This window comes from Vicia villosa, unplaced genomic scaffold (genome assembly GCF_029867415.1).
Source record: "Vicia villosa cultivar HV-30 ecotype Madison, WI unplaced genomic scaffold, Vvil1.0 ctg.001800F_1_1, whole genome shotgun sequence".
Lineage (NCBI taxonomy): Eukaryota > Viridiplantae > Streptophyta > Magnoliopsida > Fabales > Fabaceae > Vicia > Vicia villosa.
The window spans coordinates 404,970-432,087 of NW_026705733.1; the positions used below are offsets into that span (position 1 = coordinate 404,970).

Consider the following 27,118-nt stretch of genomic DNA (forward strand, 5'->3'; position numbering starts at 1 on the left):
CATTTTCAATAAACACCACACTTTGAGCAATGGAAGGTGTTATTGAATTAACAATCCACGTATGGACAAGATTGTTGCATCTTTGCCATGCAATGTAATTGAGATCATTACTATCAGGCACCTCAATTGTTCCATCAACAAACTGGAATTTATTCTTCATTGCTAGGGCTCTTCTCATCTTCATAGACCAAGCATGGTAGTTTTCTCCAGACAAAGCTAGAGTAACACAAACCGTTGAAGGATTTTCAGAAGGGTGAATATAATATGGATCGAGTTGATCCTGCATTTGATTATTGCTACTCTTTCTCCCAGCCATCGTGATGGTGACGATGATTAATCAAAGAATCAAGAACAACGAAAAATCAATCGATACAAAACAAATGATGAATCAAAAGAGCAAGAATTGTAGCTTGCGCGACGATTGCAGCAGAAACAGAATAGGATTATCCTGCTCTGATACCATCTAAGAAAGTGCAAAACTCCATTGAAGGAGAAGAAGAAAATCACAGATGCACGTAGAAGAAAGAAAGAGAAGAGAGAAAGAGAGAGTAAAGCTATAATCTTGATTCAATGAATGAATGAGTTAGTTACAAAGCCTTAACTATATACAACAAACTGTAACTAACAAATAGAGTGTATGATCACATGTAAGGTGGTGTAAAATAAGCTACGTGGACACTCATGTATAGCATGCAGATAAACTCATGCAACGTGTACTATTTCCTTCATTCAGCTTTATGATCTTCATCTATTAATAGGGATTAACATCAATACATAGCTTTATGTGTTCTTCACTAGTTCATCTAATAATTCTAATTATAATTCTAATTGTAAGCTAATATTTAAGTCTTAATGTAAGAACAACTTATTCATGGATTGGAATCCATCCTGGAAACTCATCTGAAATGTAGTGTCATCGTTCCTTCAACCTTCCTTTCATTTATAATCTTGTTAATGCAATCCCTTCTCTTATTTGTATATGTGAGATAGATGAAATCTAAAATGTCTAATTTTAGCTAAACAATTAAGGAAAAGGGTCCTAATATTCCAAGGGACAAGCTTAGGCTCATGGGCAGCAAAAAGAACAAAAGAATAGTTTGTTTACGGTCAATACTACTACAAAAAGTGCTTTTAATCTCGAACGAGAAATGTATTTTATCTCGGCTAAAGAAGCAAGGTAACGAAAGGCGTCATGAAAAATAATGACTTAACACATCGGTTTTTAAAACACCGGAGGATATATTTATTTGCGCATCGGTTCGAACCTCATTATCTGCACTCTTGTTATTTACAAAACAATTGCTTCATAGATCTCGGTTAATCAATAAAACTGAGGGGTAAGTTTTTTTTTTATAAAATAACTCGCTACATTGTTTACACAGAATATTACTAAATTAATTTACTTACAAACTACATTGTTTACCCAAAATATTAAAATAAAAATTACTTTGTCCATAAAGATCATATGTTGGTTATGCAATTTATTGATATTCTGGGCAAGGTCAAATGTTGGATGTCATTATATTCTCAATTGCTTTTGTATGCATTTGTTTCTAATATACACAAAAAAATGGTTAGATTAATAAATGATTTTCTGCTCAAATAAATATTTAAGAACACAAACCTTAAACCCAAATAGTTTTTTGTTCTTGCAATCCATCATAGAGAACTCTTCATAGAAAATACTCTTGCAAACATTAATGATGTTGCAAGCGCTTCATGATGTTTCATTATCAATTTTAGATATCAGAATGCTTTAATAATGAAAGTTTTTTAGGTTTCACGCAGATCACTAATGAGACTGTCTTAAACGTTAATACTCATGAAATGGACGACACAGATTTGTTTAAGAACGATGATCAATATCCTCCATTATAATGTTAAATTATACCCTCGGTTTTGTTCAAAACCGAGTTGAAAAAGCTTCTTTTTTTACAATACATTATTTACACAGAATATTAAAACACAACATTATAACAAATCCAGATTCTTGGAGAAAAACAAATCTTTGTTGTAAGGAGTTATTTACTCCAAACATTGGAAATGGTAATATGGATTGAATGCGTCCAACTTCTAAATGAGTTATTTATTCCAACCATTGAAAAATATTCTTCTACACTTACAATCCACCATAGAGAACATTGATTGATTATATTGAAAGGTTATTCCAAAAATGTTTTGTTCAAGATAAAAGAAAATTAAGTATTTAGTTTGGGGAAGCTACATATAAATTAGGATTAGGGTAAAATATGTTTAACGAGTGTTTTTATAGTAAAATATGATTTATTTTATTCATCAGTTATTAAGGAAACCAACGGGATATATCATTTAATTTGCAAATAAAAAATATAAGAAAAACCGAGGTAATAAGTGGATTATCCCTTCGATTATTAAAAAAATCGAGGTAATATGTGATTTTTATTTCTAAAAAAAAGAAAGCATGGTGCGCATTGGAATCATATCACTAGAGTCTAGAATAGCAATGATTATCCATATTCAAAACGTAACGTATTTTTTCAAGCTTCTTAAGTTTCAAGATTTCATTATCTTGCAATCCATCCCAAAGAAAGGTTTTTGAATTGTTTCTCCCCTCAGTTTTAAGAAAATTTGAGGTAAGATGTGATTTTATTTCTAAAACTTGGTGTGCATTAAAATCATATCACTAGAATAGCAATGATCATCCATATTCAAAACGTAACGTATCTTTTGGATAATCAAGGAGGCGTTTAAGCTTCCTATTCTCCATTATTTAAACATTATTCTTACTTTCAACGTCTCATTTCCATCTATTTGTGTCTTCAAACCTAGTTTCAAAATATTTTCTTTTATTAAAAAATGGATGAAAATCTTTTGTTCGTTGTCAATAAAAAGTTTGTTGATTTCGATGATTTGAAAGACAAAAGTTTTGATCTAAAGAAAAATATTTCCAAACAAAATTTGAATGGTTACTTTGACATTCTTCATGGATCCATCTACACTAATCTTGTTAAAGAGTTCTAGTTAAATGCCTTTGTTGTCAATGATGTTGAGTTAATCCAGTCATATGCCAATGGCTCTTCAATCACCATTATTCCATTACTTATTGTTTAGACAATAAACTGTGAAGAGAAAGATAGTTGCGTTGAACATTATAGATTCAACAATGTCTACTCAACCCACCTTTGCTGAATTTATGTCAACTACGATAAACACACCAGTCCTGCTACTCTAGTCCCAATTGCAAAAGTTTGATATCAACTTCTTGTGTCAAATCTTCTTCCAAGAGAGAAACAACTAGAAACTCTTACTTGGGATAGTAAACATCTCATGTACTTCCTTACCTACAACGTTAAACTTAATCTTCCTCTTACCATTTTTAACTTCTTAGAGGAAATGATAATCATCTCTCGAGAGAAAATGACTTTCCTCATACCATATTGAAGAGTTCTTTCTGATTTTTTTTTTCAATTAGAGATAGTCAATATGGATAATGTTGAAGTTGAGTGGAATCAGAAGTTTGAATAAGTGGAATAGTTATTTGTTTTCCAACTTTTTAATAATTCGTAATTGATTATCAATAAAATATTCTTTCTTATTATTGCCTATTCTTTTTTATTAATAACAAAGATTTTGAGAATCACTAATTAACAAAGGAAAAAAAATGAAGAAAAAAAGGTAGCTAAAAAGACCCCATGTGAGAAATTATTGAAAAAATTTAAATGCAGTAAATGAGATTCGAAGCGAGATCTCTTATAACTATATTTCCTTGGTTTTCCATAAAACCCGTGAAGATAGACTTTTTTTTTATGGACAAAACATGACGCTCACTTATAGATATGTTACCCCAATTTTTAAGAAAACTGAAGTAAAAGATTATTTTTTTTTAAAAAAATCAAACATGACGTTTTCAGGACCTATACTCTTGATTTTTAGTATGTTCGAGATAAAAATTTTGTCATATAAAAAGTGTTATTTGTAGTAGTACAAAAATTATCTCGTTTCTACATGAGACTTTTTTTCAACAAAAATTATCACCCCCAATAAAAAAAATCTTAAATCAAATATCATCTAAAATTTATATTTCTAGGTTTTAATTTTCATACTACAAAAAAAAAATTGAATCATAAAGAAAATATGAATTGTGACTTTATTTTTTCTTTTTCAATAGATTTTTCATCATTTTAAAATTATCTGTTAGCATTTTGTTTTAAATTATCTAGTGTCTGTCATATTATCTAACTCTATACAAAAAGAAAACGCTTTCTAACTATCAACCATATAAAATCATTTTCTCAATATTCTTTTCTTTATCACCACCGGTCGAACAGTGATCCTCCCTATCAAATTTAGCAACAATCACCACTGAACCAACTAATAATTGGTATATAAGGCTCAATATTTAATCTAAATGATTATGGAAAGCATTCGATTTGGTGACTTTGGTATCTTTAATGTTTGAAAAATAAATAAATGATTAAAATAAGATAGATGAATAACTATGACTTTCAATTGCACTAAAGTTACCAGCCACTAAATATGAAGTCACTCAATTCTTTTCCCTGTTTTAACTAAGCCTATTTTTCTTGTCCTATAAATGATTGTAGTAGTAATTTAAATATTTATTGCACGCAATTTAACTTTAAATTATTATTTTGTTCCCTTTTAATATCCAATCTATGGTGTTGATTTCAAAACTTGCAGAAAAAAGTTTGGCGAAAACACATTGGATTTGTCCAATCCACTCAGTGCTGGATTGGGATGCCTTTGGTGACTGTGTCTCTTTCTCTCGCTAACAAAGCCATCTCACTCATCTAAACAATTAATTAGATTAATTTATGTATATCATTTATAGCCAAAAGTTTCCAAAGGTACCTAAAAGTAAAGGCACCCAATCCAGCACTGGTTAATCTGGCTCTACTTCGAACTGTGACTCTGTCAAAAATTTCTATCCTTTGCCTCAGACTGTCAATTAACCAACAAGACTAAGGTAATTAGTGAAGAAGATTAGGTTTCTGCAACTGGTAGAAGTGAGGAGCAGCCTCCAATAGCCATGATGGATCTATTGTCATCACATTGCGCATATATTTCCGATCAGTTGATACTAGAGAATTGAATATAACCCACTTTGGATTTACTCTGCAAAATAACATCATTTTTAATTGACAGTGAATAAACCACGCACAATAGATAGAGTTTTCACAAACTCAGTTTTTCTTACTACCTGAATAGCACTGACGATGGGTGAATATATACTTCTTCTGATCCTCTTAGCGTCTTGTACATCCCATCAGGACTGTATGGCTTTTAAAAAAGCACAGAAATAGATAAATATTAGTGAAGTTAAATTATTTTGTTTCGTGAAAAAGGTAATATACAATAATGAATCAAAAAGAAAATACAGCATACTGATATCTTGGGATGTACTCACCTCAAGACGACATGCATTAGCAAAAAAGCCAGCAGTAACCGCTTTCTTAACAACCTGCATATCACTGTCGCAAGATTTTAAGACTAAGCCTATCCTCTGTGCAATTCTTCTGAGTTGTTCTCTAACTTCAACAACCTTTTTCTGTGCAATTTAAACACCCGTGTCAACGTGAATTGGTGAAAACTGAACTGAAAAGGACAAATGGAAATGGCTACAATGTGCGTAATCGCTGAATACATACACACCATGGCATGGTAGTTCACAAAATGCTTGTGACACCACTGTGATGATTTCCGAGACAGATGAAAACCTTTGTAGACATTTAGAAATGTTACATGGTCACCCTGTATAAATTATTAAAAGATCACTTAATTATAAATTTAAAGAAAAAAACAGTTCATACAGCAATTGCAATAGAAAAACACTTATACTGCACAGTAGAAAAGCTGATGATTGAAGAATCATTAAAAGTTTGACGAGGAAATAATGCAGAGGAAGTTACATGTATAAACCGAAAAAGTGAGTAACATTGTGTGGGAGAGATGAGAATGAAAACAGAAAAATTAACCTAGAGTACCTCGGCAGCAGCAAATCTCAATTTTGCTTCATCTGATTCCTTTTGTATCCCTCTCCCTGAGATCCAGATAGACTGTATGCATAGATAAATTGAAACTGAGATCAACTGCTCTATTACTACGTTTACGTTCAGCTATGTTTCTTTGAAGCTGTACAGATAAATTTCGTTTTACGTTCTAATCTTCAGCATGAAAACTGAAAATTTCTTTCAAAACAAATTATTCATGACTAGAGCAAAAAACTTTACTTGAACGGAAAGTGCCGCAGCAATTGTGAGTATCTCCTCTGAGCATCCGAGTTGACTAGAAGCTATTATCATTTTTGAGATCATAGGCTCCTGGAAAAAACACATTACATTAATCAGACATTAGTAAAGTTGTATGAAATGCAAGATAGAGTACCGCATAAGACTCTATAATCGGATTTTTGATTTATCTTTTAAAGGCAAAAGAATGAAAACATGATTTTAGTGGTATCCATAACATACAAGTGGAATTTCTGCAATTTGAAATCCAGTTGGTGAAGTAAGCTTGGCATCATCATCCAAGATCGCAAGTGAGTAGAGAACTTCCAGTGCTCGGATCATTGATTCAGGTGATGGAGATGCTGGCCAGTCAAATCCCAATATATTATCAATTCCCAAAGCCTTTAACTGTAATCATCAAAAAAAGGGTTCAAATCAAACCTCATCTTTTTCTATCTCCTGTTAATCTTGACAATTTTAGTCATGAATTATCATAAAGGGAGCAGATGCATGCACTTCTAACTACACTTTCTGAAATTTGAATAAAATCATGATAAATCTTCTATCATTGATGTAACTAACTAATCAGCGGTCATCATTTGCATTGATCATAAAAATACTAGAGAAAAAGAAATAACCAGTGATGGCAGTATGGGCACTGGGCAGTGCCACCATAAGAAAAAAACTGGTCTGAAAAAAAATAGTTGAATTGAAATTATTCCATAATAACAGACCTGGATTACACAGGAGACAAGATTAGATCTCTGTATCTCTGGAATTCCCTCAGTAGACATGTGGCTAAGAAAATATTCTTCTGTGTATAGCCTGGTTACAATCATGTGAACAATGAATGGTAAGAAGATAATTGTCGTAGTAAACACCATGACAAAATACCAATTGTGATTTCAATATTAGTTCCTATGATCCTATCAGAGTCTCAGTTTATAAACATCCATATACAGGGTAAGGCTTCAGAGTGGTCTGGATAAAATATCCTCTAAAAAATGTTCCCAAACCATCTGAAAGAAATTATCTACATTCAGTCAGATACCTGTAACACTTTCCTGGTCGAACTCGTCCAGCCCTACCAGCTCTTTGTCTAGCAGAAGCCCTAGAAATTGGTGCCACAACCAGATTTTCAATATCAGAGACCTGTACAAAATAAGGAAGAAAATTAAACAAGTGATATCAAGATAACTGAGAAAGGAAGAAAACAAGTTGAGAAGGGAAGACTTATGAAAAATAATGTAACTAGCAGGACATCTAAAATAAATCAAAAATTAGTGGATAAGTTCATATAAACTGCATATTAGACAATTAGGGTATAAAAACAAATGTTAATTTAGAATCCAAAAGTGTCCCACAATTAAGAAACTTTCATCCAAATACATTGAAATGTTGAAGGTTTTAAAAGCTTCATGAACCAACACTAGATTGTTTAAAATTGTCATATGGAAAATTTACAAATAAAGTACAAGCACAGAAGTGAAAAGTGAGTACAACCCTTATGCAATAGAAGTTTAGATAATGAAGCTTGCATATGACCAAATGAAATTGAATGCAGGCATAAATAGAAGGTTGGAGTATTAATCCAGTAGACATGTGCTTTTGTAACTTCAAATATGAACAATAATGACATTTATAACCAACAGGACCAAATCATTACTGGCCCATTACTATATATATTTTCATAGAAACAATAGACTGGAAATACCGGATTGTAGAACCGCTGTTTTGAGAATCCACTATCAACAACATAGACAATGCCCTGCACAATTAGAAAAATATGAATATATAAGTAGCACTTTGTTTTCTTTAATTAAGGTCAGACATGTTGAAGAAGAGATGGATGTTACCTCCAATGTGAGCGACGTCTCTGCTATATTAGTAGAAATTACCACTTTCCTCTTTCCTCTAGGAGTTGGAGAAAACACTAACTCCTAAGAGAAAGTAAAAAATGTATCAATATATTCAGAAATTTTATTTAAATAATACTAACAAAAATTTTGAAACTAAATCCAAATATGTATTTCGGACCTGATCAGCACGTGGGAGTCCTGAATAGAGAGGCAAAACAACCAATCCTGAAACAAAAGAAAATTCAAAGTATTGTCGGGCTATCTGACTGTTAAGCATAATTATGTGCGTATATGAAAATCTTTTTCATTGTGCTCGGTTTAGAAAAATAAAATTTATATACTTATGTTGCTCGATTACTTTAGTTGCAAGTGTTTTTTTAAGAATATTTTTACTTGTAAGTAGTTGTGCAGATCAAAACTTAATAATTCAAATAAGAACTATTTCGGTGTATACCTGAGTGCTTTCGATTAGTTTGAATGTCTTCATTGAGTAAATGAGCAGCAGCATCAATATCATCTTGACCGGTAAGGAATACTAGAATATCTCCTGTGGATTCCTATGGAGAAATAGTATAGTATAGACCAAAACCACTGTTACATTCCATTCTGATTTTGTTTGAACTATTACTATAAATCTGACTTTCTGTTTATATCAACAGAAGAAATACTTGAGTTAGTGTGTGTTAGCTTTGCCAATGAAGAGCCCAGAATTTATTATCAGAATCAAAATGAACACTAATTGTTTGGTGTCCATGACTAAGCCAGGTGCAGGCATCAAGGACAGACATGTAATTACACATAATTCAATGCCTCAAAAATGAAACAAATTGGTTAAAACTATCCGATCTCAATGAAGTTAAAATACCCGCTCATGGATGGAGAGTACTGTTGAAACAGCAGCTTGAACATAGTCATGGAAGGGTTCCTCAGCAAAATTAATTTGTACATTGAAGCCTCTTCCCTGAAAAATATAAAACACACCTTATTTGTAAGTTGAATATTTTAACCTATAAAGTTCAAAGGTATAGTAATTTCTCAATTATATATCGAAATAATAATGTCATTCAGGTTCTATAAAATGACGTTTTCTTTTTGAAAAGTAATATTATTAATATTAAATAGAAGAAAAGAAATACAATGGCAGCTTCCATTTGCAAATCAGATACAACTTTGTAATAACCATGGGCTGAGAACTAGAGAAACTGATACATTAACAATATCAGAGAAAATTTAGATTAACTTAACCTTCAATTTAGTCTTGTTTAGCTTCAAACAAATGAACTTAGAGAAACAGGGGACATGCAAGCATGAGTTGCACATCGAAAAAGTACCTCGACTGATAAGATTGCAGGTTCAACTTTTAGTCCATTCTCCTCATTTTCAGGTTCTCGACGCTTTTTTCTGTTAAACGGCGCACATATTTTATTGTGATAATTAAAACCTGAGTACTCAGGACAAAAAAAACAGGAGCGAAACTTTTAACTTCATAGAGTTCAGTAATACTGCCGTATTACATTCCATATAATAGCAGGTATAGTGCATTCCTAATGGTTATAAATAAAAATAGCTTGGATTGGAAGTGAATCTGGAAGAGGTGCGCTGACCAAATGAAAAAAGTGATAAGCAAACCGGAAGAGGTGCACTACCTCTTTAATTCATGTGTTTGACCAAGTTGAACAAATTTATCATCATTGATAGGAGTATTTGGCCCTAATAAAATCAAAAGAGGTGACAACTAATTTCAAATTCTTCCGGAGAGAGACCTCAATATCTTACTAAACATATGTGACCTATGAGTAAAGGTTGTGTTGCAACTGAGAATAACTGCTATGCGAGATAAGGTTGTGATGTATCCAACCAAGAGATAAGATATAATAACAAAACTAACACATGTGGACCACCGATTTTCATTAATGTTGATCCATTGGTTATTATTCGTTGTTCTCGTTTCTCATAATAACAAAGTGTTTCCCCTAGAGTTGTTCCCTATATATGTATATGTATACATAACATTTATTCTCTTGTGATTTTGTGGGTATAGGAGAGAGGAACGAGATTGAAAATGTTGCTTTAAAAATGTCAGGGATACAACGACCCAACACCACAAGATCATTTCAACAAGAGCACTTTAGCATAACAAACCATTAATACAGTAAGGCCTTAGAACTGGCAGAAAAAGCATGCTTTTTGTTGCTTACATATTTTAGTTGCCTAAATATGAACCAGGCAATAAGATATTTGCAGTTTAGCTTATTTTTCCCATAAAATCTAGTGACATTTTTTATGAATATAAAGTTTATAGATATCACTAATATAAGAGTGTTAACATGAAAAGAAAAATGAAAATCAGCTCAAAAAACATGAAAATGAAAATCTAAACAACTGAATTAAAGCAAGATACGAAGAAAACCTTGGGCGGAAGAAGTCGGCCATTGATTTGGCTTCAATAGTAGCAGATGCAATAATTAATCGCAACTCTGGTCGGCGCCGTTGGATCTAGAAAAGTAACAGAAAATATGATTTAAAAGAGACGTCAATTGTGGAGAAAATAAATAAGAGGCCAACATTTAATTCCCCAAAATAAAATTGTGTCATCATAAATATATCTCGCAGATTGTTTCTGTAGTCTATACCTTTTTCAATAGTCCAAGCAAGATGTCAGTTGAAATAGACCTTTCATGAGCTTCATCCACCATTATAACACTAAAAAATCAAATGTTTTAAGTGCATTCAGATTCAGGTTCAGAAGAGTAAAATAGAACAGAATCATTTTCATACGTATAAACCAGGAAAAAAAGCATAAAGTTCGAATTCAGTACCTATATTTTGTCAAAAGAGGATCATTCATCATCTCCCTCAGGAGCACCCCATCGGTTACAAATTTTAAAACTGTTTCATCCTGCACTGTCATAAAACCCAAAAAGCCGTTAATATCTGAAAGATATATCATCATTCACCATCATCATCATCATATAAAAGTGTGTGTTTGCTTCCACTTCCATAAAAGGAAAAATTGATTGTGTCGACCTAGTATTGATTTTGACACGTTTGGATGTTCTCGAGCGGAACTGATTGATATTGTTTCCAAATTGATTCTCATTTGAAGCTAGAATTTCAAACTTTTGCCTCTACAAGTGATTGTTAACCTTAAATTTATAGTTCAACTCCTTTTGCATGAATGTATTCAAACCTCTGTAGCACCAACACCTCTGAAAAATTGTGTGTCCGTGTCAGTGTCTGAAACCGACACCGATACTTGTGATTACGTTTAATTTAATCATTTTTTAAAATTATTATTGGTGTTGACGTGTCAGTGTCGATGTCGTGTTTCCGGTGTCCTTACTTCATAGATTCAAACATTAATCACATAAATTCAACTCACTATTAACCAAAACTCAATTTCGCATAATCAATTCATTCAAAATCAATTTTCATCATAGCAGAAGCAATCACACTACGAGCAAGTAATTGAAGGGATAGCAAGTCTCACTTGTTTAGTAACATCTTCAAACCTTATGGTATATCCAACTTGATCCCCAAGTTTAACTCCCATCTCTTGAGCAACTCTAGAAGAAACAGCCTATAAAATATAAACACTATCATAGAGAATCGCAACATCACGAAAAAAAGATCAAAACAAAGAAAAGACAGTGAAGTAAACCTGAACAGCAAGTCTTCTAGGTTGAGTACAAGCAATAAGCCGTCCACCAGCAGCCCAACCCGCCTCAATCAAGTACTGCAGTACATTCAACACTAATTCTCAAATTGAATTTGAATTTGAATTCGGAACGGTGAAAATTGAATAGAAGAATGAATACCTGAGGGATTTGAGTGGTTTTGCCACTACCGGTTTCGCCGACGATGATGGTGGTGGCGTGAGTCTCGACCAAGTAGAGAATGGCGGTGCGGTACTTGTAGACAGGTAACCGTTGGCGCTGTTTCTCGATACTAGCGTAGCCATAGCCAGAAGAAGAGAGAGAGTTGGAACCGGGTAAGAAGAGAACACCGCCTTCTTCGTCGTCTACCACCTGAGCATCGGGCTTTTCTGTCCCTGGCTTCCAGAATTGCGCCATTGTTCACTTCCGATGACTCTCCCAGTAAAGACACCCCCTCAAAAGTTTCGTGTAATCTACCGCCACCCCCAACTTATACAGGGCACCCCACATATTTTTTTAAGGCAAAAATACGCTTTTCATTTTATTTTCATTACTCTGTCATTGTGAAAAATTTCTCTTTTTTAAAATTTGATAGTGTTATTTTTGTGCGGATGTGATTTTACCGATATTTTTGTATGATTTTGATTGCACTGACATTTTTGTGTGAATAATAATGATTTATAACTTATATAAGTATGTCTCATATGTTATTGTTCCGTTTGGGAATTAGAAATTGATGTTCTAGCTCTCGAAGGAACCATAAATGATGAGAAGTTGATAATCGTTGATCTTTGTGGCTTCGATCTTCTTTATGGCGGTGCAAGGTTGACATGTATGGTTAGTATCCTAACGCTCAAGTACAGTCATTCATGAGTCTGTTTCTTTATTCTCATTTTTAAAGGGTGGTCATTTTCCTCTTCTTCTCAGGAGCAGTTGTGGCAGAAGATACAACATCCTTGTGAGGAGTTCTACCACTTCTTGTCTTGGTAGGCATTAAAATAGTAGAAGTTGCAACTTCTTCTAATTCTTTCTGAATTTCCTTACTAGTTCCAATTTTCTTCTTATGTGGCTTTTGAACTTCCTTCTTTTCTTTAGAAGCGGTCACCTTCCTCTTCTTGGAATTCTTGTACATATCTTCAGGAGCATCTGGAATGTCCTTCATTCGTAGAGTGGCACTAATTTCTGCTTTGTACATCTTAATATATTCCATAAGCACCTCAAGATTATCCATCTTGGTGATGATAGGAAAATCATCAATTTAAGCAATCTTATCTTACCTGATTAATAGACTAACTTTAGGCTTCTTGACATCTTTTTTGTTCATAATTTTTATGTAGCCTAGACTTGCACCAGACAATATATTTCCATAAGTTGCTCCCAAGTCTTGAGTAGCATTATGAGCCTTCCGAGATTCAATTAGTTTGTTATGATGAAAGAGTTCAGAGAGAAATCTTGCATAAGGTGCATTCTTCTGCTTATTCTTTTGAGTCTCCTTGACAGCTTTACACAAATGATGGAAGATATAAACAGTCACATTCACTTTTTCCTTACATGCCAAAAATTAAAAACTTATGATCCCAAGAGATTTGATCGGTGCTTTCTTCTCTAGGGATCAAGCTCCCAATTAAGATTTTGAACAAAAGCCTGTAAGCACCATACATGTTCTTCACTTTTTCAAAGTCACCGAGTACTTTGAAAAGAGTAGACTTGATCCTTTCAGCTTCCTTGCTTCCATCCTTAGAGTTCAGAGTGAACCTCCCTTCATTTCTTACACCAATAAGTTGAGCAATGTGACTCTAAGTAATGGTTACTTGAACTCCCATTACTGCAGACCTAATCTCAACTTCCTTGAACTCCTTCAAACCCATATCAGCTCTTGACTTTCCTTTGTTAGAAACATCACGAGCAATCAAACCTCTGACCTCTGTATTAGCATTAAGTTTATCAAACACCTCTTCCCTAACCCATAAATTCTTAACCAAGTAAGAATAAGTAGGACCACTCTACATGTCAAAAAAGTTCATCCACCCTTGAAACACAAAGAACTCTCTCAAAGGAAACCCATTGACTTCAAATTAATCAAAATCCATGATCTGCTCCAAAGTCAGCTTGAGTTCATCTTCTGTGATTTCCATAGTTTTGGGTTTGATATGATAACCTTTTCCATATTCAATATCTATAGCTGCTTGTTGAGACGACGATGCCATTAATGAAATTTTAGAGTTTCTAAAAAGGGGTATTTAAAAAGAAGGTTGTTTTTCGGAGAGGCTTTAGAAGGAAAGTGTGAGATGTGAAGTGAGATAAGTGTGTGGACATTGATTGAAAGAATGTTTTGAGTGAAAAATAATTTTTTGATTCAAACAAAACTTAATGACTAAGGAGGCGGGAAGCACAATAATCAAGACACCTCATCATTATCTGAAAGTTTTTACCCAACAGTCAAAAACCACGTGTCAGGAGACGTTTCAGATTTGTGACATATGGTAGGTGACAGACAAAGCAATTGAACAGTTTTCCCACTTATGTACTAAGAGATTTGTTGATTTCCTTCATAGGTAACACAGATAAAGCAATTAAACAATTTTTCCACTTATGTACTAAGAAATTTGTTGATATCCTTCATAGGTAACACGAAGATTTGAAAATGGTTTGAGTAATAGATTTGTCAATGATTCTGATGTACTTAGCGTGAGCTAAAGCATCTACCATAATTCCTCTAACTATATGATATTTTCTATATATCTTTTCTCTGAGCAGATGTGAGACTCTTTCTGTCAGTCACCATACCCACTCTATTTACTTCAATGTCAATGCCATCTTCAAAAATATGTCATAACTCGTCATTAAGACTTATGACGTAAGTGTACATCTTGTTCTTCCACCATTCAAACTGAGTAGAATCTCCACTGAAGGTTGGAGGTATACCAATATAGTTATTCTTCTAAGAAGCACTTTAATCATGGTTTACATTAGAATAACCAGAGTTCACATCTGATTCAGGTTCAACACTAAACATGTTTTTCTCAGGATCTTTTATGTACCACTGTTAAGTGTTAAACGATAGACCATGCTCTGATACCAACTGAAGGTAAGAAAAACACAAGAATCGTGGGTTGAATTGTGTTAACTTTCTTCTTCTTTTACTCTTTAAAAGCTCTTATCAGATTTTGAACATAATATTAGAATCTGAGTAAGAGCCTGATGGTAGCAGTGGATAAAAGGTTCTGAGGTAAAAAAGAAGAACACAAACTATATATCCAAGAGATTTTCATTATGGATTTTCAATAGATTTTCAAGAGACTTTCCAAGAGATTTTCACTATGGATTTTCAAGAGACTTTCCAAGAGATTTTCAAGAGTAGTCCAATCCCCTTGCATTTCCAAGAGATTTTCGCTATAATCAAATCTTATTACAAATGCTTAAGCACACAAGCAAGAGATTTTATATGCTTAAGCAATAAGAAAAAGACTTCTAACAACCTATCTTACAGATTAAGATATTACACTTGATATACAATAAGAGGTGTACACAAAATACAACACAGAAAGACTCTAAGACTCAAGAACTTCTAAAAATATACAATTGATAAGAAGTTCTAAGTTTAAGATTGTGCAATAGTTATGATAGAGTAACAACTCCTTGTTTGTCAAGACGCAATGTTGTGTATCTTCTTCAAGTTTCCAGCTCTTTTTATAGAGGAACAGAAAAGAGACGTTGGAGAAAACTTCATGCACAAGGAGTCTTTGAGAGAAGAATCATCAGAGACGTTGGAAAGCTTTCTGGTATGGTTAATGTCGTTGAGAGGCCATTTGAACATCCTTTGCTATAAGAGGAATTATCAATTGCAATCCTTCTGGCTTTTGCATATTTTTGTTAAGTCTTCACGTGATTAGAAGAAGACAATTAGAAGAAGACAAAATGTCTTCAAAGTCTGATAGTGACCTATTAGAGTTTCTTGATCTTGAGTTTTGACTTGCTTCAGGTTCTGAGTCTTCAGAAGATGAATTTTAGCTTTTGATCATTCAGACTCTAAGTTTTTAGAGGTTGACTTAATCTTCAGAAGTTGACTTCCTCAGAGTCTGGATCTTCAGAGATTCTACTCCTTGAAAGGTTGACTTTCTTCAGACTTTGTTCTTCAGAAGTTGACTTCTCAAGAAGTTGATTCTTCAGAGTCTGATCTTCAAAATCTACATCTTAAGGATTCTCTTTGAATGTTCAATGCATTATCTGAACTGACTTGGGATCAGAATTTTGATCAATGTTCCTACACACTTGAACAACCATTAATATATCCAATTATTCTTTAAATATTTTATTATCATCAAAACCCAAACAATATGGTAGAAATTAATTTTGTTCCAACAAAAATAATCATAATCTATATTTACCAATTTAGATATTTAATTTGATATCAATATAAAAACCTATTAGTATCAATGTAGTCACTGAAAACTTGGAAAGACTAATATAAATAAAATTTGACATGAATAGAGATTTATATAAGAGTGTTTTACCAAGTCAAAATGACAACTTAGTATTGTAGAGATTGCTTAATAGCAGTCTATAAAATCTAAAATAGGTTATATAAAAGAATACCGTTGAAAATGGTCTTATAATAATAGTGATATGAAACTTTTTTTTTTATAACAATAGTGATATGACACTTTATTATGAACCAAACATTAATGATGAAAGCGTACATAATTTAAACAACTTCTATGGTTTTTATGTTATCCTTGTTGTCACGTGTTGAGACTTGAGGATAATAAAGTCAATATAGTTAACTGGAATGTTCATAATGTAAAGGGCAGAAGAATCATTCTCATAGAAAATCAATTCTACATGTAATGTTTTTCTGTCACAGGAATTGTTAAACATAATATAAGTATCATCAACATTCCATTTCAACCCTTAGGACTATTCAACTTTATAATTATGACTATGACCATTGACCTTTCCCTACACCATACATGATACATGTATAAAAATGTGAATATCCATCTCCTACACTTTCATTTTATCATGCCTATTATAACTATCTTTGATCTTTAATTCTTAGTATCATTATCTCTACTATAGTTGAACCTTCAACATGATTTTCTATGCTCAAACATTGAATTCACTTCCAAATCTTTTGCTTTGCCTTTCTCTAATAATCTCACTTTTCCTAATCCAAAGTCATGCCGATAGTTCTCACAATACAACAAGTATTGGTGTGATCCTTGATGTTACTTCTGAAACAGGTAAACAACAGAGAACAGCCATGCAAATTGCAGCTCAAAGTTTCAATCACTATTCCAACAATCAAAATATAGTCCTTTTCTTTCGTGATTCCGGTAGAAACCCTTTACAAGCAGCTTCCGCTGGTGAGTACTTTTTTAAATATTTTCTACTATAAAAACAACTGATATTTAAGCGCTTATATATTAAGCACTTATTAAGTTGTGTATCCAAACAGAAAATTATAGATAATATCTTGCTTCTTATTGGTTTTCAGCTGAAGAATTAATAACTAAAGAGAAAGTTAAAGTGATTGTTGGCATGGAAACATGGCAAGAAGCAGCTCTTGTTGCTGACCTTGGAGCAAAGTTTCAAGTACCAATAATTTCATTTTCTGCTCCACCATTAGTCCCGTCATCATTAGTGCAACTTCGTTGGCCTTTCTTGATTCAAATGTCACAAAATCTTTCTGCACAAATGAACTTCATAGCTGATATGATCCATGCTTTCAACTCTCAGAAAGTTATAGTTATATATGAAGACAACCCTTATAGCAGCGATTCTGGAATGTTAAGTCTCTTATCTGAGGCTTCCGAAAAGTTTAACTTGCAGATTGAGTATCTATTAGTTCTTCCACCATTCACTTCTTTATCTGATCCAAAAGGGTCTGTTCTCGATGAATTGCTGAAGCTGTTGCCCTTAAAATCTCGTGTTTTTGTTGTACTTCAAGCGTCGTTGCCTATGGTGAACCATCTGTTTAGAGAAGCTAAGAAAATTGGATTATTGGAGAAAGAATCATCTTGGATAATCAATGAGGAGATTACGAGATGTTGGACTATGTAGATAAATCTGTTTTATCATCTATGGAAAGTGTTTTGGGAATCAAAACGAACTATTCTACAAGCTCTAGTGCTTATACTCATTTGCAGGAAAAATTTCAAGCTGAGAATACAGAAAAAGTTGAGTTCAAACCAAAATCAAATGTTTTGCTAGCTTATGATAGCATCACAATTGTCACAAAGGCTTTGGAGAAAATGAGTACTAATTCTAATAGCTCAAAAATTTTACTGGAGAAAATGTTATCTTCCAATTTCAATGGCTTAATTGGTGATATAAGATTCAAAGAAAGACAACTATGCTACACTCCAATGTTAAGAGTCATAAAAGTGGTTGGTAATGATGAGAAAGATATTGAATTGGACTTTTGGACACCAAAGTTGAAGTTTGCTAGATCTCTTAGAGAGAAAACAAGTGATGGTACTAAAGAAGAAAGCTTAAATGACTGTGTACCTAAGAAATGGAAAATACCAAATGATACAAACCCTTTACAAGTTGCAATTCCTATGAATCCTGCTTATGATACCTTTGTAAAAGTCTCTCAAAATCAAAATGCTACCGGTTTTTGCATTGAACTTTTTCAAGAGGTCCGAGAAATTCTGCGTTACCCGTATTCTGATCTTCCCTATAATTTTACCCCTTTCACCGAATCTTTTGATGATATTCTGCTTAAAGTACAAGATGAGGTAAACTCAACATTATGTTCTTGTCAACTTGTATTTTTTTTGTTTCAAAATTTCATTTGTCTCTTTCAATTCACACATAATTGGCATAACATTACATAGCATGTAGATCAAATATCATGTTTTCTCAAAACCAAGTGCATGTTAGGAGTGACCCTAAGTTTGACATAATCAAAGCATGCAGCATAATATTTTTTCTAAACCTACATTTAGAAGCTTAAACAAATCGAGTGTCACCTTGAATCCAAACATGCACTAAAGAAAAATAAAATATTTCATTTTTTCCCAAATAAAATGGAAGAAGGAAGCTAATACTATTGCAGACCTATGATGCTATTGTAGGAGATGTAACAATACTTGCCAGCCGGGCAAGGAATGTATCATTCACTCAACCATATACTGAATCGGGCTTATCACTCATACTTCCCGCAGAAACAGATGATTCGGCATGGTTGTTTATGAAACCATTTAGCTTAGTAATGTGGATTGCAACTATCGGTATCCTCATCTACACAATGATTACCATTTGGTTCTTGGAACATCACTTGAATCCTGAATTTGGTGGACCATTGAAAACCCAAATCAGCACCACTCTGTGGTTTGCTTTTTCTTCTCTGTTTTTTGCTCAGAGTAAGTATAGAGCATTACAAAATTTCAAAACTTCCTCATTTTCTTTAATAAGTATTGCTTCTTCATTTGGAAAATCCTTCTCATGATATTTGATTCTGATGTATATTAGGGGAGAAAATAAACAGCAACACAGCAAGAGTAGTAGTTGGAGTATGGTTATTTCTTGTGTTTGTTCTAACCTCAAGCTACACTGCAAATCTTTCATCATTGCTTACCGTCCAAAAATTGAGGTCAGATAGAGACATTGACTGGCTTAAACAGAAAAATCTATCAGTTGGTTGTTTTAACACCAGTAGCTTTGTAAAGGACTACTTGGTCAATGTCTACAATTTCCCTAGGCACCAAGTTGTAGATGTTGAGGATGAAGATGAGATTTTAGATAAATTCAAGAGCAAAAATATATCTGCTCTCTTTGTTGAGAGCCCATATGAGAAGGTTTTCATGAATAAAAACTGCAAAGATTACACTGCAACTACAGCAGCCTATAAATTTGGAGGAATGGGATTTGTAAGTGCCTACGGCTTTTTCTTTGGCCTGTTTTCTTTTACAAAAGGTTCACTTTCTTTTTCATACTCTATGATTTTTGCAGGTATTTCAAAAAGATGCTCCATTGGCAAAAGACTTTTCTGAAGCAATTTTAACACTAGCAGAAAATGGAAAATTAAAAGCTTTGGAAGATAGATGGTTAACACCTTCCAATAAATGTTCAAACAACTCACCATCTTCAGAAGAAACTGAGAGTCTGACTTTTGACAAATTTTGGGGACTCTATGTCATATGTGCTGCCACTTCCACCATCTGCTTACTAGTAGCTTTGTTGAAGAAGTGTTTACATAAAGATAACCACTATGAAGAAGCTGATCAGCATCCTCAAGGAAGTGTAATCTCCGAATCTGATGATGATAATAACAATAATGATTCTCAGAGAGCAATTAGAGTTGGTACAAGTTTAAACATTGAGAAACTCATGAGTTTAAATAAATCTGCAACCTTTGGTGTACGTCGTCGAAATTCGCCAAAATTGGAGAGTATAAGCATTTCTGATGAACGGAGCGATCTGCCTCGCTCCCGGTCAGCTGCCATGCCATAGAAATGATATAATTCACAAACTTACATGCATTGACTATAACTCATATCATATTTGTTTAATTTTAATAAATGTAGTAGTAGCACTCTTGAAAAACCTATAGTAACTTTAATACATATATTTGTATTTCAAAGTTATTATCTAATGTGATTCATTTCATCAATTTCCTTTTGAAAATCCTATAATAACATCAGTTCTTCACCCATCCAATATAGAGAAAAATAAAGTTCTTCCTACAAATAAGCCCAATGGTGCACTTGCAAAATTCAACTATTACAATGTATGGTCAAGAGACTTTTTAAATTTCTTGCACAAGGGATTACATATCACTCTACATTTGTCTTCATTCTCCGCCATCTATTTTGATGTATACATCTTTATTTTTATGTAAGTAAAATATGACATTTCACAAAGGTACAAAAAGATGATAAATATAAGGCTGATATTTGCAGGACAATCATGTTCACATATTTCAATATTGAGTATGCAAGTTGAATTATATGACCAGTTCCGCTATGGAATGTATATAGTTACAAATTTTCATACTCAAATTTCCTATTCAGCTTCTAAAGTCATTAATTATGAACTATTGTCCCAAATTTTGTGGCCACATATCAAAGCCTAAATGTCATTAGATTTTGGTCCACTTCTCATAGCTGGCCAATATAGTGCTCAAAGCTAATCCAACAAGAATCTGTGTTTCCAAGAAGCATCCATTTTTTTACAATCTTTCAACTTATCTTTAAATGCAATTAAGATTACTATTTTGACTTAATCAACATATCTCTAGTTGGTTTAGAGACGTTATTTTCTGATTTTTATTTTATGATACAAATTATGACATTACCGCTAAACTGTACCGCAGAGGAATTCCAACCCCACACCCCAATCACTCTCACAAGAAATAATTAGACCAAGCCTAAGGACATGTTTCTCTTGCTTCCCTCAATAGATCCTTTCCGCTTATCAATAACTATGAGTCACATTCAACATTGACAACTTCTATCACATCTATTGACATAATTTGTTACAGTTGTACTCTATTTTTAGTGAATAATATTAAGAACAGTGTCTAAACTCTAGAACACTCTTTCTAAGTTTTCACCATCTCTAAATCCAAGAATTATCCCATCTAACAAATTGGTGATCCTAACAATTACTTTCCCTCCCTTATGAGGTGTTTATGACTAGCCTTCCTTCTAGTAACTCAGCAACTTGTAAGCCAAGTATGGAGTCAACATCATCAGAATTGACAAAGTCAAACATTAAACTTCCAAGTAACTACCAAAATAACTCCCAAAATCCTTGGCATCAAGTAATATTAATTTCTCTATGTAATCATGTGAGCAAAGGCTAGTCCATACACAGTTTCCAACAAAGGCTAGTAGATTATGTGAGCAAAAGATATTGTAGCAAAATGCATTGCCTTTCAACTATTCCCCAAACACTAGCAAGAATTTGGCTATTCTTTTTCTTACTCACTCCTTTTGTTTTCATTTATGGTTTCCAAAATGAGACGATGAATTCAGATAACAAAGTTATATCCATTGGGGTGATCATTGATGTTAATTCTCGTATAGGGAAAGAACAAGAAGTAGCCATGGACATGGCAGCCCAGAAATACAACAACATTTCAAAGGACTACAAGCTGGCTCTCTATTTTCAGAACTCCACCAAGGATACCCTCGGGGCCATCACACTTGGTAAGTAGATCTAGTATTTTTTGAGAAAAAACATTAAGCTTTCTTAAATGTGTATGACGAAGAATGTGAGATCTTTAATTGCAGCTGAAGAGATGATTAAGGTGCAAAAGGTGCAAGTGATTATAGGGATGCACACATGGCCAGAAGCAGGTATAGTAGCTGAAATAGGAAGGAAAGCTCAAGTTCCTATCATATCTTTTGCAGCACCTACCATAACACCACCATTGATGAAAACTCGATGGCCTTTTCTGGTGAGACTAGCAAACAATGGTACAGCATATATAAAATGCATTGCAGACATAGTGGAAGCTTATAGCTGGAAAAGAGTAGTAGTAATCTACGAAGATGACGGATACGGGGGGGATTATGGGATGCTAGCCCTGCTAGCTGAGGCCCTTCAGGATGTGGATTCAATTATTGAACACAGCTTAGTCCTTCCCCCAATTTCTTCTATACATGATCCAGGAGAGCTAGTTAGTGAAGAGATGATTAAGTTAAAACAAACACAATCTCGGGTGTTCATAGTGCTGCAATCATCATTAGAAATGACAATCCATTTGTTCAAAGAAGCTTCAAAAGTTGGACTGGTGGATAAAGAATCAGTTTGGATAATCCCAGAGAGCATAACAAATTTGATGGACTCTATCAATAAATCTGCTATTTCCTATATGGAAGGAGCTTTAGGAATTAAAACCTACTACTCAGAGAGAAGCAAGGATTATCAAAACTTTGAGTTTCAGTTCAGGAGAACTTTTTGGTTAAAGAATCCAGAGGAAGATAACCGATACCCAGGATTTTATGCTCTACAAGCATATGATAGCATTAATATTGTAACTCAAGCAATCACCAGGATGACCAGTAGAAACAATAGCAGCCCAAAGAGTTTACTAAGAGAAATACAGTCTAGCAATTTTGTTGGTTTGAGTGGCCATATTCAACTTGAAGCTGGACAACTCATGCAGAAGAATCTTGTCTTAAGAATTGTAAATGTTGCTGGGAAGAGTTACAAGGAATTATGCTTTTGGACCGAGCAACATGGTTTCACTACAATCCCCCATACTGGACAGGGTGGAAATAAGGTTGCTGGAAATACAGAATGTTTCAGGGGTGTACGCTGGCCGGGGAATTTGGACCGTGATCCAAAGGGGTGGAAGATGCCTACCAAACAAAATCCACTGAAAATTGCAGTCAGAAGCAGAACCTCGTTTTACAAGTTTGTCAAGGTTGAATATGGTCAGAATGGAAAAGATAATAAATATAGTGGATTTTGCATTGACATTTTTGAGCAAGTACAAAAACTGCTGGGGTACGATCTTCCATATGAATATCATGCTATCAATGGAACATATAACGATTTGGTTCCACTCGTCTATAACAAGGTATTAAATCTATTTTTCTTTGAAATCAAATGTTTTATTTTGGTTTCTATGATTATCAATGACCTCCCTATCAAATATGAGAAAGATACTTATAGTTAGCGATTAGGAATAACTAATAATATGCACTAAATAAATGCAACATAATTACTATGAAATTTGAGATTCAATATGTTTGTGATTTATTGATTAGGATTTTTTGTTTATGTGTGGTTAAACAATGATGGAAGACTTTTGATGCTGTTATTGGAGACATGACCATAATAGAGGAAAGACTGAAGTATGTGGATTTTACAGTGCCATATGCAGAATCAGGATTGTCAATGATAGTTCCAATGAAGTCTGGAGATTCAGCATGGATGTTTATGAAACCATTTACCTGGGAATTGTGGCTGGTTACAGGTGCAATCTTGATTTACACAATGTTAGTTGTTTGGTATCTCGAGAGAGAACCCAACCCCGAGTTTCATGGAAACTTGAAGCTCCAGCTCAGCACAGCTTTTTGGTTTACTTTCTCCTCTCTGTTCTTTGCTCATAGTGAGTATCAATCTTAAACTTCCTCGTCATTATGAAAAAACAGATAAACCTGTTCAAGAAAGCACCTAATTTAAAACGGTGACCTAATTAAGTCAAGTAATGTCTTAGTTTTCATCTTGCAGGGGAAAAAATGCACAGCAACTTAACTCGATTGGTGATGATCTCGTGGCTTTTTCTTGTATTAATTCTGACCTCATGCTACACAGCTAGTCTTTCTTCAATGCTCACAGTTAAGCAGTTGCGACCAAATGTCACGGACATTCAGTGGCTGAAGAACAACAACAAGAAAGTTGGTTGTGACGGCGACTCATTTGTTAGGACATTCCTAGAGAAAGTTGAAAAGTTCAAGCCAGAGAACATCATAAACATTACCAATGAATACAAGTATGATGAAGCCTTTGCTAACAACAGCATAGCAGCTGCTTTTCTTGAGCTCCCATATGAAAAAGTATTCATCAGTGAATACTGCAAGAGATACACCAGCTTCACCCCTAGAAATAGATTTGGAGGATTGGGCTTTGTAAGTGATGATACAATTTAACTCATTCTTCACCCTTTACAAAACTAAACTATTTTGTTAGATTCTTTTGATCGTGTGAATTTGAATAATTGGGAATTTTCAAAAGTTAGACTAAACTACTTATGAGTTTTAGTATTGCAATTTCGGATATATAAAACTAAAATCATATAATTTGATGCAGATGTTCCAGAAAGGCTCTCCTCTAACCAGAGATTTTTCTAAAGCTATATTACATCTCTCAGAAAACGCAGAATTGAAGAGATTGGAAGAACAGTGGTTAATTACCTCACAGAATTGCTCCAACGTGACGTCCTCCAATGATACGGATAGTTTGAATCTTGGAAGCTTGTGGGTTCTATATGTCATCTCTGGTGCCACTTCCACTATTTGTGTGCTAATATCAGCCATCAGGTGTCTAATATCCAGGGAGACACATGAAGACGTTCCACTAGAAGGCAACGGAATACCAAATGATCAAAGGGTGTTGAAAGCAGTTATTACATTTGCAAGGCTGATTCATAACAAAAATCTTGATGCTTCAAACAAGGTACATGATGTAACTGACTCTTATTCGAGATCAGGTGATGCGAGCGTCACTGATACCCCTGAGCATTCACAGGAAATGGTTTCTCAACCAAAAGAAGTACATATAACAACACATGACAATGACATAGGAACCATGGAACCATATAGACCTCAAAATAATTGTCATATCAGACACTCTAAAAACACATCTTAGACTGTTAGAATGAAGAATAAAGGAGAATTGAAGCAATAAGAAATAGTTAAGGTAGTTGGTAAATTAGAGGAGAGTTTGGTTAAGTATTGAAAAATAGTAGATTCATTCATATTCACAGCATTCAATAAAATTGTTCTTTCCTTTTGCTCGTACCTATTTGTTGTCTATTTTTTCCTTTTTGAGCTTGTAACCGATTCTTCGCAGACTCATTGGAATACACTGCACTACATTTTACAATTTTTGTATTTTATTTCTTTTGAATATATGTGTGGAAATAATCCAAATTCCTATAATGGCATAATTAATATTGTTTCATTAACTAATAGTACTAATTTTTGAAACATTAATTCTGTCTTTTAATTAAATCTTTATGCCATTTCTTTTAAATTGTAGCATACTGTGTCAAATCTTATAACTTGTTAATTTGTTGTATAGTATTAGACTACTTATTAAATTCGAATTCCAACAAAAGAAGCCATATTGATGTGTAAAAATCATCAAGAAACTGCATGGCTTCCCTCTTAACTAGAGTCTAGCAATATCATTCGGTTGTACCAAGCAACTTATAGTCTATGAAGCACGAACATCGGAAATACGAAACTGACACTGACACGTCGACACCAGTAATAATTAGAAAAAATAAAGAAATTAGACGTAATCACAAGTGTCGGTGTCGGTTTCGAACACCGACACTAACAGAAACACACATTTTTTTCAGAGGTGTCGATGCTGCAGAGCTTCTGATCCTAACCAAATTTCATTAGGAAATAAAGTTGTTTATTATATTAAAAACCTACCAAAAAAAAAAACTTGGATTGGATTCACTACACAATACCTTTTGTAATCATGAAGTCATCAAGTTCACAAAATGCAAAAATTTCCTCATCCATACCATTAGGTTTATACATTCAGTTTAAGAATTTCTGATTTTCCTAATTGAATAGCACAACACTTGTTTAGATTGAATATAACAACAAAATTATCAAGAAAAAGACTTAAAATCAAAATCAATTAAATCATGTCAAAATGTGTTTAGCTTTATGTGATTGAGTACTCCAAGAAATGAGAAAGGGGATAAACTATCACAAAAAAATTTATCTAGAAAACGATCATAATCCAATACAATCAACAACTAAATCATGTCAAAATGTGTTTTTCTTAATGTGATTGAATACTCCAAGATTGGGGAACTGACCTAAGGCATGGCGTTGAGTGTGTCGCCGTATTCGCGGAGGTTCTGAAGGATCCGCGATCGGAGAGTGAGCGGCAGTGAGAACAAGATTAGCACGTGATGAGTGCAAATGCTGAAAACTTGTCATTGAATGATGAGTCTTGAGATTTAAATACTGTAATTTTATATCTTCTCATTGTTCTGTTTTATAATTTTCTTGTAAAATAAGAATGCGGAAAACTTCTGAAATGATCATTTATGTAAGAAGGTAATTTAGTTATAAGAGGTCTCACAATTGAAATGCAATATTTGTTAACATTGTTGGATGAACATTGTTTGGTAATTCAAAAATTGTTCGAGATTTTTTTTTGTGGCATTTATAATCTGATCCGTTCACGAACTAGAACTAGAAATGGATGATCTAGTAGTTTTACGTAGGAATCAAATAAGAAGATAATTAGATAATAATGGGTTGGTGGCTCTGATTTCCATTACGGGGGCACGGGCAGAGGATAATCAGTTTATTATTCAAGATTAGAAAAGTGAAAGAGAATTTTTTTATGGACCTCCCAATCTTCTTAATACCCGCGGTGAAAATACCAAAATCCTCATATATTTTAAAAATGTATCTCCGAAATTACTTTTTTTTGAAAAAAAAAGTTGATTTCGAAAGTGTACTTCCGAAAACACAAAAAAGTATTTTCAGAAATGCATTCCGAAATCACTTTTTTTGGACTTCGGAGATGCATATCCGAAATATTCCAATTTTTTGTCTTATGTTTATCCGAAAAAATTCATTAATTATAAAAAAAAATTAAAATCAAGGTGAATTAATACAATTAATAGTATAATTAATTGTATTAATTAAAATAT

General features: G+C 33.5%; 1 protein-coding gene, 1 long non-coding RNA gene and 1 pseudogene across 8 annotated transcripts; 1 reads left to right on the forward strand and 2 right to left on the reverse strand.

Annotated features, from left to right (window-relative positions):
- Positions 1-4,597: 4,597 nt before the first annotated feature.
- On the reverse strand, positions 4,598-12,222 carry LOC131636639 (probable pre-mRNA-splicing factor ATP-dependent RNA helicase DEAH9). 2 transcript variants are annotated; one of them, XM_058907249.1, is made up of 21 exons: positions 11,905-12,222; positions 11,748-11,822; positions 11,577-11,666; positions 10,906-10,985; positions 10,720-10,789; positions 10,497-10,582; positions 9,418-9,487; positions 8,952-9,047; positions 8,541-8,643; positions 8,265-8,311; positions 8,084-8,167; positions 7,942-7,995; positions 7,279-7,379; positions 6,962-7,052; positions 6,471-6,635; positions 6,231-6,320; positions 5,985-6,056; positions 5,653-5,751; positions 5,408-5,548; positions 5,201-5,280; positions 4,598-5,115 (listed from the first exon to the last, which is right to left on the reverse strand). In XM_058907249.1, the coding sequence occupies exons 1-21, from the start codon at positions 12,157-12,159 to the stop codon at positions 4,971-4,973; spliced, it is 2,094 nt and encodes a 697-aa protein (XP_058763232.1). In that variant the 5' UTR covers positions 12,160-12,222; the 3' UTR covers positions 4,598-4,970. The 2 variants fall into 2 exon arrangements, with proteins under 2 accessions (XP_058763232.1, XP_058763233.1); XM_058907250.1 differs by lacking the exon at positions 11,905-12,222 and having other exon boundaries at positions 10,906-10,990; positions 11,748-11,796.
- A 4,562-nt stretch (positions 12,223-16,784) lies between these two features.
- Positions 16,785-20,203, forward strand: LOC131636644 (glutamate receptor 2.9-like; annotated as a pseudogene).
- On the reverse strand, positions 17,521-26,578 carry LOC131636645 (uncharacterized). Of its 6 annotated transcripts, none has more exons than XR_009294132.1 (6): positions 26,270-26,578; positions 24,621-24,940; positions 24,188-24,306; positions 20,103-24,083; positions 19,832-20,005; positions 17,521-17,715 (listed from the first exon to the last, which is right to left on the reverse strand). It is a non-coding gene; the product is annotated as an uncharacterized LOC131636645 (long non-coding RNA). The 6 variants fall into 6 exon arrangements; XR_009294131.1 differs by lacking the exon at positions 17,521-17,715 and adding an exon at positions 18,336-18,464; XR_009294129.1 differs by lacking the exon at positions 17,521-17,715 and having other exon boundaries at positions 19,873-20,005; positions 20,103-23,864; positions 23,963-24,083.
- Between the last annotated feature and the right edge of the window lie 540 nt (positions 26,579-27,118).